The 12,207-nt window shown below is 50.6% G+C and overlaps 3 protein-coding genes across 5 annotated transcripts in view; 2 read left to right on the top strand and 1 right to left on the bottom strand.

Moving 5' to 3' along the window:
* Positions 1-1,053, top strand: part of RHBDF1 (rhomboid 5 homolog 1) — a 20,144-nt gene extending 19,091 nt beyond the window's left edge. For all 3 annotated transcript variants that reach the window (XM_024759806.1, XM_024759807.1, XM_024759808.1), the window contains 2 exons: positions 34-187; positions 391-1,053. In XM_024759806.1, coding sequence (XP_024615574.1) covers positions 34-187; positions 391-810 — 574 coding nt within the window. In that variant the 3' untranslated portion in view covers positions 811-1,053. The remainder of the gene's footprint in view (positions 1-33; positions 188-390) is intronic.
* Positions 1,054-1,671: 618 nt separating this feature from the next.
* On the bottom strand, positions 1,672-4,544 carry SNRNP25 (small nuclear ribonucleoprotein U11/U12 subunit 25). Its single transcript, XM_024759357.1, has 5 exons — positions 4,327-4,544; positions 3,455-3,545; positions 3,127-3,232; positions 2,437-2,511; positions 1,672-1,982 (listed from the first exon to the last, which is right to left on the bottom strand). The coding sequence occupies exons 1-5, from the start codon at positions 4,366-4,368 to the stop codon at positions 1,925-1,927; spliced, it is 372 nt and encodes a 123-aa protein (XP_024615125.1). The 5' UTR covers positions 4,369-4,544; the 3' UTR covers positions 1,672-1,924.
* Positions 4,545-4,727: 183 nt separating this feature from the next.
* Positions 4,728-7,985, top strand: POLR3K (RNA polymerase III subunit K). The gene is made up of 3 exons (XM_024759693.1): positions 4,728-4,910; positions 5,969-6,056; positions 7,258-7,985. Exons 1-3 carry the CDS (start codon positions 4,800-4,802, stop codon positions 7,383-7,385), a joined length of 327 nt encoding a protein of 108 aa, XP_024615461.1. The 5' UTR covers positions 4,728-4,799; the 3' UTR covers positions 7,386-7,985.
* Positions 7,986-12,207: the final 4,222 nt, after the last annotated feature.

Below are 12,207 nucleotides of genomic sequence, written 5' to 3'. Positions count from 1 at the left end.
TCCCCCCTGAATGCCCCCCCCCCCCCCCCCCAGGATCCTGCACTGCCTGGTGTCTGTCTGCTTCCAGATGACTGTCCTGCGGGACCTGGAGAAGCTGGCAGGCTGGCACCGCATAGCCATCATCTACCTGCTGAGTGGCATCACTGGTAACCTGGCCAGTGCCATTTTCCTGCCATACCGGGCAGAGGTAAGGCTGCCCCCAGGGTGGGGCCCTCCTACGTGCACCTGCTGCCCAGCATGAACTGGTTCCACCACAGAGTCGAGTTCCTACAGCGCCCCGCCTGGGAGCAGCTCCACTTGGCTCCTGTCCCGATACACTCTGGGCGGAGGGAAGCGGGACGGGGCGACCCGCTCAGGCCCACCGGCTCACAGGCACCCACATGCCCCCAGGTGGGCCCCGCCGGCTCGCAGTTCGGCATCCTGGCCTGCCTCTTCGTGGAGCTCTTCCAGAGCTGGCAGGTCCTGGCGCGGCCCTGGCGTGCCTTCTTCAAGCTGCTGGCTGTGGTGCTCTTCCTGTTCACCTTCGGGCTGCTGCCCTGGATCGACAACTTCGCCCACATCTCGGGCTTCGTCAGCGGCCTCTTCCTCTCCTTTGCCTTCTTGCCCTACATCAGCTTTGGCAAGTTTGACCTGTACCGCAAGCGCTGCCAGATCATCGTCTTTCAGGCGGTCTTCCTGGGCCTCCTGGCCGGCCTGGTGGTCCTCTTCTACTTCTACCCCGTGCGTTGTGAGTGGTGTGAGTTCCTCACCTGCATCCCCTTCACTGACAAGTTCTGTGAGAAGTATGAGCTGGACGCTCAGCTCCACTGAGCTGGTGGGGTGCTGGGGCCGTGTGCCCTGTGGGCCGGGGCCAGGCCTGAGGCTCGGGACTCCGCCTGCGAGCCCTGCTCCCCTTGCACAGACCCCTTGTGCCGTGTTCACTGCTGTTGAACCCCTCGTACTTCCGGGCATTTATCACAGTAGTTCCCGAGATTACCTTCTAACTAGCCTCTCGACGACCACCTCATGTGGCCAATAAATGGACCGGGAGCGTTTTAGCTGCCACTAACTTGACCAGAGCTGCCTCCTCCTTTCCGGGTTCTGGCTGGAGGCTGTGGAGGGAGGTCCTTCAGTGCCCAGGCCTCCCACTCACAAGTCCCCAGAACAGGGAACTCAGTGTCACGTACACCTCCCAGGAAAGTCCTCAGCCAAGTGCACACACCCTGTCCCTGTTCTATAGGAGGACTGGTAGGCGACAAAGGGACAAGGACCTATGAATGCACAGTCACACTTCCCTACCCACACTGAGAGGCGCCCCACCCCAGCCCTCCCTGCCCAGCTGGCAGCTCCAATTCCAGCCCCGAGCCACCACCCTTTACAGGAGCTGGTGAAGGCACTGCTGTAGGTGAGCCCTTAGGCTGAAGCTGGAGGCCCTGTCCATGGCTGGGCTCAGACACAGGCCTTTGTTTCCCCACAAGCAGAAACAGAGAGCCAGCCGCTCAGCTTTCACCTTCTCCTTGCTGCAGAGATTACAGGGACAGGTGTGTATGGCTTGGGGAATGGGGTGGCCAAGGGCTCAGGTGCAGCATTCAGACCATGTGACGTGCCTGCACGTTCTCTGCCCTCGCCTCCTCACTGTGAGGGGCAGCGCCAGTCCCGCCTGCCCCCGTACAGTGGCTTGACTCTCCAAACTCAGGAGCAAATAGGTTTATTCTGTATACAGGGCCAGGCCCACAGCCCTGTGGGATCCGCCATGGGATTGGGGTTCACGTTGAGAGTCCAGGTGGGTCCAGCTGGGGTGAGGCTATCTCAACACTCTTCTGGGAAAATGGCACAGTGGCCAAGGCTTCCTCCTCTCGGGGAAAAGCTCGGCCACCAGCACAGAGGGTTTTCCATGTCTGGAGATTCACTTTTCCAGCACAGAGGGTCTTCCATGTCTGGAGATTCACTTTTGTCTCAGCTTTTTGATGAAGGACACCTCATCCCGATTCCGGATACCATAACTGAAAGAGAAGTAAAAGCACAGAGTGTCCGATCTACAGAAGGGCACATTTGTGACTCCTCACCTGAGGCTTGTGAGGGATAACGGAGACCAGGTGGGAAGAGCATGGTGTCCGGGAAGGTGAGGAGGATGGCAAGGGCCATGCACACTCTTAATTCTCTCCTCCTGGTTCTGTGCAGCCCTGAACTGCTGCTGGAGAGGAGCCGCAGGGCCCCTTCCACTGCTTCTCTGTCTCCCGTCCTCCTGGCAGGGAGGCCTCCAGGGAGCTCCTTGCAGGAGGGCCTCAGTCCAAACAGGGACTCTCCTGGTCTCACACATTCCCCAGGAACTGATTTAAGATCCCTCCTTCCCTTACGAGCCTCTGGAGAGGACCCCAGCCGAATGGCAGGGCATGGGGAATCAGAGGGCCACAGACCAGATACTTCCCTGCAGCTCAAGGCGTAGCCTGAACTTACTCTCGGAGCTTCCGCTGGTCCTCTGCGAGCTTCTCTCCTGCGGAGGTCAGGTGGTACGTCCTCCACACATAGGACCTGCAAGATGGGAATTCAGTCAACCACGAGCAGGGTGAGCAGGGCAGCTGGGATGCAACTGTGCCTGAGGAGGGCTCAAGGCGCTCAGCTCTGCGGGGCCTGAGGCCGCCAGCCTCCTCCTTGGGCTCTTTCCCTGTACCTTGTGTGTACCAGGCCTGAGGCAGGTTCAAGGACGCACTGCTCTCAAAGGGATGCATGGGGTGGCTGGGGGCCAAACCCACGTTGCTAATGAAATGGGTGGCTGTACCAAGACACAGTTAACGGGACACTTGATCCAGAAGGAGACTGAGAGCTGAGAGCACCCAGGCGAGGAGCTGGCAGCTGCACCATCTGTAACCAGGGAAACTACCTCCAGGCACACCGCAAGTGCCCTAAGGTGTCCTCACGTGAAGATACCCAGCTGCCTGGGTGGGGTGATGTCAGTGAAGAGCAGCTGAGGCAGGGCTCGTGACACAGAAGCACCTGCCCTGGCCGAGGCTCGGGACAGGGAGCTCGTTGCTCCAGGCCGCACTCTGGAGCAGAGCCCAGGTGATGAAAAGGCTCATGTCCAGCAAGAGTTCCTGTGAAGTCCAGCTCCTAGGAAGGGCTGCAAGGAGGAGCTGTGGCTGCACTCACCAGCTGATGTGCTGAATGCCCCCTTCGCGCTCCTGCCTGAGCTGCACGTATCTCTGGATGGCCTTCTTCAGGTCCAGGACTGTGGCGTTCTGGACTACAACCACAGCTGCACAGATGGGAGAAGATCCGTGGTGGGAATCCACAGCCACAGCCTCAGATGGCAGGAGAGGAACCCAGAAGCTTCTTCCTGAGGCTCAAGGCTGGGCAGGGGGAGCTTGTGGCTGCCCCAACACCCCTGGGCATGGCCCTGAGTTTCCACTGACCAACCCTGCTAACATCTCCCGTGAAGGTTCAGACTGCACGGCCTGAGGGGGAGGGCAGCACTTACGCATAACTTCTCCATCCATCTTGCACACTCGGACTGTCATTGCTTGGCCGTATTCTAGTGCTATTTGGGAATTGACCTCTTCCAAAGTAACCTAGAAAAGACCAAGGCTGGAGGTGGGAGCTCTCTTCACCACCCCAAACAACAAAGAAAAACAGCTGATAGTCTTCAGAAAGTGGTGCCACATTTTTGGGAGGTTCTTGCATATATGTTAGGATTTCCCGGTTTTTCAGCACTTTAATCTCATGTCTTATCCACGTTTTCTATGAAGTGGATGGACGCTCGGGAGAAATGGACAAGGAGAACGAATCGCCTTGAGGAACAGCCCCTGGCTCCTCCGGGCCAGGTGCTGGGTGGGAGGAGGAACACTGGGCCCCACCTTCCGGCCTGAGAGCCCCTGATCATCGGGATCCAGGGCCCCAGGCAAGGCTGGGGCACCAAAAAACGGTAAAAGATAAACATGTCAATACAACCGTTAACACAACAGAAGTTAATTTAAAAATTCCACGATGGGCAAAATAACAAGGACTTTAAAACATGACAGTGCCAAAACTCGCTGAAGATTGAGGAGAAAGGAAAAACCAGTGACAGTGATCTTTTATTTGAAAATGATATTATTTTGTTTGCCGTAGGCTTTTGTAAACCAACTTTGCGTTTTAAAAACACTGCTGAAAAGTCATGTGTGTTAACTAGTGGGGGTTTTGGGCGCCCCTTTAAATTCCGCGCCAGAGGCCAGAGCCTCGCTCGCCCCCAGGCCGGGCCGGAGCCTAGACCCTCGTTTACGCCCGGAGACGCCATCCCAAGGCCTCTGGCCGCAGCCCCCATCGACACTCCGGGGTCCGTCCGCGCCCCGACGGCCCCCGGCCCGTGCGCACCTGGATCGGAAGGTCGCAGAGCAGCGGGTCCTGCACCACCATGGCCAGACCCTCCTGGAACACGTCCACCGCCTCGGAATGCGGCAGCGCCTCCTCCTCGTCCTCCTCGTCCTCCTGCGGCTCCCGCCGCGCCGCGGCCCCCGCCTCCTCCAGGCCGCCTAGCCTCCCGCGGGCTCAGCCCGCACGGCCGGTCGGCGCGACCGTGGTGCGGCGCGCATGCGCGGGGACCGCCACCGCAGACTTTCCCTCGGGGCGTCGAGGGGCGGGGCTACCTCGAGGACCAATGAGAAGTGAGTTACTGGGAGTCGGCCAGCCGCAATGCTCCCTGGGAGCGCGAAGTCGGCGTGACTATTGGTGGGCTGGTTGGGGCGGGGAGGCTGCCGGGACCAATGGGAGTTCGGGGCGTCGGAGCGTCGGCGCGCCGGCGTCGAACGGTCGCGAGAGCTGCCGGGAGAACCGGGCTAGTCGCCGCGATGCTGCTTTTCTGCCCGGGCTGCGGGAACGGGCTGATCGTGGAGGAGGGGCAGCGCTGCCACCGCTTCGCCTGCAACACCTGCCCCTATGTGCACAACGTCACCCGCAAGGTGGGCCCCGGCCGGCCGCGCGGCGCGCACAGCGCGGAGGCCGACCCTAACCTTCCCCGCCCATCCTCTGCTCAGATTTCGCGTCCAGCGGGCCCTCTGCCCGCAACGCCAGCCTCTCCGAGGCGCTCCCGCCCGGAACGGGCACTACTCCTGTAGCCTGTGCACGACTTTTCCGCCTGGGTCGTTCTTCTCCCCTAGGTACCCATGTCAGTCGTTGCTCGTGTCTTTGCTTAAAGGATTATTTAAAATTGCAGCCTCTTTCTAAATTTTATGCTCCTTCCCCTAATTTTATTTTTTCCGTAAGACTCATTTGCCTTACAATACGCCTTGCAATTTACTTATGCGCTTTGTTTATTAATACTAGGGCATAAGCTGTAGGAGGGCAGGGATTTTTCAGTCTTGTTCCCTCTTATGTTCTAGTCTGAACAACTGGAATGTATTGGATGTTCATTACGTGAGTGATGCACACTTTATTACTCTCCCTCGGTAGTGCATCTTTCCTTTTTAGAACAGCTTTAATTTTTAGAAGTAGAGCATGTTGGTACTACCTCATTCTTAATGTTTGTATACTATTCCACCGTATAGCTGTGTTGTGGGAGTTTAGAGTCTGAAACTATGCAAAGGGTGACATTTCAAGGACGTCTGGTAAAACTTGGAAAACAGAAAACTCTCTGCCTGGGGAGAGTGGCTGGACTCCTTTTTGGCTTCAGTTGTATTTGGTTCTCTTATCTTGGATTACCAAGTATCTTAGAGGTGTGGGAAAAGAAGAGGGTCACACCTAAGCCATTTTTTTCCTCCTGCTCTGTTGCTTCATCCAATCCTTGCAGAGATCTTGTCACTTCTTTTGGGGACATCCCAATTGCGGATCCTCTAAATTCTGACGGAGCATCCTGCTCTGTGACAGCAGGAACTCTGCTTTCATTTAGTATTCCTCCAGTCTTGTGTTGAAGGAAGGAAGCGAAGGCTGGGGAGACACTTGAGGACGGGTATGGTTTGGTGACCCAGGTTTGTACCGTTCACTTACTTGTAGAGTCTGAAGACCTGCTGTTGTTTATTAGGTAACAAATCGGAAGTATCCAAAGCTGAAAGAAGTGGATGATGTGCTCGGTGGAGCAGCTGCCTGGGAGAATGTTGACTCTACTGCAGGTGAGAGGGAAAACCTTTTCTGTTCCAGAGCTGCGTGTAAGGATGAGGCTGCTGGCTGTGCCACTGTGCGGCAGAGTCTGTGATGTACTTGTGTGAAGTGGGCTTCTAAAACTAGAAAGTGTTTTCTTCTCATTATTAACGTATCTGTTAGGCAAACAATATTGGCACAAGCTTTGGAGTCCTTCAGACCTGACTTAAGAGTCTCAGGGTGTCCTTGATTTGTCTGGGCTAATCCACAGTCATAGATTGTGAGAGCACAAATGAGCGTTTGGCATATAGCAGGCACTTAGCGGATGTGATTGGAGTAATAAAAAAACAGTTTAAGGATTTTGTTCTAATACAGATTTCTAAAAGTTAATGATACAGAGTATTAAACTGCACTAAACATTCAGTAAAATAAATATTTATTCCAAGTTTTGATTCATTTCTGGTAGAGATTAGATGTGACCAAAGAAGGAAGGAGAGCCCTAGACATTACCTGTATTGAGAGGAGGAAGAGCTAGTGCATGATCACTGCTGTCTTTTTCCCCCAGGGAACATCCAGATCTGCTATGTTAAAAATCCAGCACTGGCAGAATTTGTCATTAGGAGATGAATTACTTACCAAAATGGTGTTTGAGAGTGTTTGAAGGCATTTCCATCAAAAGCAAGGTTCTCAAATTGAAATCTCAGTGAAAGTAAATACGTGCCTTGGGACACTTTGAAAAGGCGTGGGATGTATGTTGAGATCTTGATAAGAACAGCCTGGACAACTTCTGCCGAGACGGATCCCTAAATTCAAGGGGAAGTGGATTGGTCGTGCATTGGGATTTCCTTTGGGAAGATGAGAGGGCCTGTCCATTACCAGGTGGTGGAGATGCACTTTTTAGGGGAATTTGCAGGGCATGGACCCTGTAATGCACACGGCAGCCGTGTCACCTTTCACATGGTGTTTCTAGCCAGTCTTCAGCCAGAGTTGAAGAAAAGGGACCCAGGGAAAGGAGGACTGTTTCCAAGATCACAGGTCTCATTCCCTCAGTGTGAGAGCGTAGTGGGAATGATAACGCTGTCGGTAACCTTAAATCGTGGTGCAGGGCACCCTGGGCAAGGGATTCCAGATGAGCTGTCTTTCACATAACACCTACTTCTAACAAGTGTGTTGGTCACAAGCATCATTTTTTTAAGTAAACATGGGTCACTTGTTTGTTTTTCTCATTGCCAGAGCCGTGTCCCAAATGCGAACATCCTCGTGCCTATTTCATGCAGCTTCAGACCCGCTCTGCAGATGAGCCCATGACCACCTTCTACAAGTGCTGCAATGCTCAGTGTGGACATCGCTGGCGGGACTAGGGCCAGGCTGGCCCAGCTGTGTCAGCGTCTGCTTACCGTATTCCCCAGGGTGGATTCCCAGCTGCGAGTGTGGTGGAAAGCTAACCCTTTTAGGGTGGCTGGCCAGGGGCTGAGGAAATGTAGCCCATCTCCCAGTCAGTGGATTAACTCATTAATGTCCAGGAGACTGTGTGTGTGGAGAGGAGTATCCATAACTTTAAGGTCCTGTTCTGCATCTTTTACGTTTATTGGGCAGTTGACATTCTCTCACCATCAGCCGACACTCAAACATTTACATTGTTTGCACAACTAATAAGGTAAAACTTAGTAGTTTAGTACATTAGATGTCCCTCAGTATTTAAACTGTTAATTGCAAACTTATTTAATCAAAATTTATTCTGAAAATTTAATTAAAGTTAAAAGTCTAATATCACCTTCTCAGTGTTTTAAATGCCTGAAGAAGTAGACATCAACCCCCAAAACAGGATTCCAAAACTGACTACTATACTTAGGGCCAAACTAGTTACAAAATGGTGAGTAACATGGTTTTCTGTTTCTTTATGATTTATATTCTTTTTTCCTAGGATTGCAATAAACTTAATAGGTAGTATGTTTTTTTTACACTTTATACTTTCTGTGTCTATCTTTCTACTCTAAAGAGAAAAAGGACACCCTGGGCTAGCAGGGGACAGGATCTTGGTTATTGATGGATTGGTTTCTTGCTCAGACTTAATTGCTTTTTCAGATTTCTCTCTTTTTTTAGTTTATTGAAGTATAGTTGACTTACAACGCTGTGTTAATTTCTGGTGTACAGCAAAGTGATTCAGTTATGTGTACATGTATTCTTTTTCACGTTATTTTTCATTATGGTTTATTACAGGATATTGAATGTAGTTTCCTGTATCTATTCTCTTCATAATGAAGTCTCACTTATGAAATAATGGGACTTAAATTTATGTCTCTGATACAGATTTTTACTTTTTTGAAACTTGTTATCTTTCCAAGAAACTATTAATCTGTATGAGTCACCTGATGGTTGACCAGGTCCTGAGCTCACTGTGTCCAATTTTTTCTGTTTCAGAGCAGTTTGTGCTGGATTTGCAAATGTGGTTTTATCCTGTGGCTGTTATCTTCAGTGTCTTCTTTCTGTGCCATTAGTTAGTTACGTTTCCTCAGATGCCTGTTCTCGTTTTTGTTGTTGGAGGCAGCGTGGATCAGTGGCGAAGGTCGTGCCCTCTGAAGTCAGCCTGCCTGCCTGTCAAGTTCGTTTCCTCCTATGTAAAATGGAGATAATAATAGTCTATTTCAGGAGTTTACAACTTTTCCTGTAAAGAGCCAGATAGTAAGTATTTTGGGTTTTGTGGGTCAAGAGTCAAAATCTAGGAAAACACAAGAAAACAAAGTCTTATAAAGAAATTCACAATATAATCCTACAATATTTTGTAATGCGAGTCCACTGATGAAAGGAATGGATACCATTTTGCGTAATTGAGGTTCAGAGTTAGTGTTCCTCGTCATCAGCGTTGCAAACATGCATCTCATACTGGTTCAGGCCATGAGAGCAGAGGAAGTTCACTGTTGACATTGCTGATGGATTCAGTAGATGCAGTGTGGTGAGAGATGCAGATGTTTTCCTCAGCATATTTGCAGGTGAATAGTGCAGTGCAGACTCACAGCCTGTGAGCACTTTCTCTTTTTTTTTAAAAAAAATTAATTAATTAATTTATTTTTGGCTGTGTTGCGTTGCTGCACGCGGGCTTTCTCTAGTTGCAGCAAGCGGGGGCTACTCTTCATCGCGGTGCTCGGGCTTCTCATTGCAGTGGCTTCTCTTGTTGTGGAGCACGGGCTCTAGTCGCGCGGGCTTCAGTAGCTCTGGCATGCCGGCTCAGTAGCTGTGGCTTGCGGGCTCAGTAGTTGTGGTGCACGGGCTTAGTTGCTTCGCGGCAAGTGGGATCTTCCCGGACCAGGGCTTGAACCCGTGTCCCCTGCATTGGCAGGCGGATTCTTAACCACTGCGCCACCAGGGAAGTCCAGGAATTCTGTTTGGTGTTGAGATTCGCGCCAGTGACGAGTGCTCGGTCTGGCAACGTCGACCATTGTGGTATCGTTGCGTGATAAACACTGCTCTGCTATCCAGTTTGCTGACAAGATAGTCTGCACTGCCCTGTGCCTTAAAAACATGACATTCTGTGCCCACTTTTCTTATTTTGACATGCTGGGTGTGCACTCATAGTAAGCAAAAAAAAAAAAAAAAGAATAAAGAGAATGGATACAACCGTATGGTGTCCTTTGAAATGCTGTTAAGGTCACTGCTGAGTTGTGAGCCGGCAGAGCAAGGGCTGGAAGCCCTGTCACCAGTACTTCGCTGTCAGCACATGAGAGCAGCTGCAGGTAACACGAGTGGGTGGTGTGGCTGTCTTCCAGTGAAGCTGGATGCTGACATCCGAATTTCATAGTAGTTCCACATGTCGTATAATTCTTTAAGCTTTTTCCCCCCAACTATTTAAAAATGTATAAACTATCTTAATTAATTAATTAATTTCTGTGAGGCGCGTCTTGCAGGGTCTCATTTCCCTGACCAGGGATTGGGACTTTATTTATTTTTCATTTTTTTAAGATTTTTTCGATGTGGACCATTTTTAAAGTCTTTATTGAATTTGTTACAATATTGCTTCTGTTTTATGTTTTGGGTTTTTGGCCGCAAGGCATGTGGGATCTTAGCTCCCCGACCAGGGATCGAACCTGCACCCCCTGCGTTAGAAGGCAAAGCCTTAACCACTGGACTGCCGGGGAAGTCTCCCACAAGGGATTGAACCTGGGCCCACGGCCGTGAAAGCCTTAACCACTGGACTGCCCACAGATTCCTAACCACTGGATTGCCAGGGAATTCTCCGTATAAACTATTTTTAGCTCACAGGTTGTTTTTAAAGGGTGGGGTGGATTTGGCCTGTGGGCTGTAGTTTGCTAACCTCTGGTCTACCTCATAGGGTTGTGAGGACTTATGTAGCTTCACATATAACATCCTTAGGACATGTCTGACCAGTGGTGTTTGTTATTGGCTGTTCCTTTCTTTCAAGGGGCTGGGTTTCAACAGGTATTTGGTGACTCTGGTTGTATGGTCTTTTACCCTCCATCTATGGATGTTGTTTTTCTTTTTATCTCCATTTGTTATGGGAGGGGGTGGGGTGTCAGGTTGTGCCGTCAGAACACTTCTGGGCAAAGAGGCACTGGCCTTCTTCCCGCATCTAAGTGTCCATGATAACCCACCTTTGTAGCCTTGGTGGTGTCTCCTTGTGGGGTTGTGGTGTGGGTGGTGTGTGGTCTGCTGGTCTCAAGGTAGTAAGTTCTAACCTGACAGAGAGAAGGAAGCTCTTTTGATAGGATACTAGGGAAGGGATGGCACCAGTGAGTATGAAAGTACGTGCTTATAATAGGTAAGATAGGGGCCAAGCTAATTGAAATTTAAATATTAGAAAGAAGTATCATTATGCCCCTGGTCATTCTTAAGGTGTTTCACGGACTTGAGCCTTTGATTCCATCTCTCCATGGGTCCTGGTTTCTCAGACTCCAGAGAAACTGGAAACCAGCTCTGGGGCCTCTAGACTGTGCCTCAGTTGTTTTGATGCACAGAATACAGACATGCACACTCACACCTAAACGTACGCACAAGGACACACTGAAATGTGACCTTATTTGGTACCCCAAAGAGCACATAGCCAATAAGTATATGAAAAGATGCTTATCTTCACTGATACTCAAGTGCAAATTAAGACAACATTGAAATGTCTTTGCCTATCAGATTGACAAAGATTTTTTTTTTTTTTTTAGATTGACAAAGATTTAAAAGACTGATAGTGTATACAGTTGGTGAGGGCTACAGGCTTTCTTACACATCTAGTGGGAGCAGAAGTTGGTACATTTTCAGGGGGCCACTTGGCAATATCTATCAGTATTTTACAACGGTCAACCTTAGACACAACAGTTCCACACCTAGCCATTTTTAAAAAAAATAAATTTATGTATTTATTTATTTTTGGCTGCATTGGGTCTTCGTTGCTGCACGCGGGCTTTCTCTAGTTATGGCGAGCAGGGGCTACTCTTCATTGCGGTGCACGGGCTTCTCATTGTGGTGGCTTCTTTTGTTGCAGAGCACAGGCACTAGGCACGCGGGCTTCAGTAGTTTGGCACGTGGGCTCAGTAGTTGTGGCTCGCGGGCTCTAGAGCACAGGCTCAGTAGTTGTGCACGGGCTTAGTTGCTCCGCGGCATGTGGGATCTTCCCAGAGCAGGGCTCAAACCCGTGTCCCCTGCATTGACAGGTGGATTCTTAACCACTGTGCCACCAGGGAAGCCCCCTAGCCATTTTTTGTACAGTACTCATCCTGGTGATTAAAGATCCAGGCCTGGAATTGTTCACAACCTTCATTTAATTTCTTAAAAGTTTATTTATTTATTTTTGGCTGCCTTGGGTCTTTGTTGCAGCACGCAGGCTTTCTCTACTTGCGGTGCGCGGGGGCTACTCCTCGTTACAGTGCACAGGCTTCTCCCTGCAGTGGCTTCTCTTGTTGCGGAGCATGGGCTCTAGCCACCCAGTAGTTGTGGCTCACTGGCTGTAGAGCACAGGCTCAGTAGTTGTGGGCTAAGCATGGGCTTAGTTGCTTTGTGGCATGTGGGATCCTCCCAGACCACAGCTCGAACCCGTGTCCCCTGCATTGACAGGCGGATTCTTAACCAGTGCACCACCAGGGAAGTTCCTACCTTCATTTAGAATAGCATGTAGCATATATACACCTGAAACTAATATGATAACGTCAGTTATATATATGACAATTAAATTAAAATAGC

Source organism: Neophocaena asiaeorientalis, unplaced genomic scaffold, assembly GCF_003031525.2.
Source record: "Neophocaena asiaeorientalis asiaeorientalis breed wild unplaced genomic scaffold, Neophocaena_asiaeorientalis_V1.1 scaffold254, whole genome shotgun sequence".
Classification (NCBI taxonomy): Eukaryota; Metazoa; Chordata; class Mammalia; order Artiodactyla; family Phocoenidae; genus Neophocaena; species Neophocaena asiaeorientalis.
The sequence above is the reverse complement of the archived record's forward strand: the minus strand, read 5'-3'. Positions and strand labels throughout refer to the sequence as shown.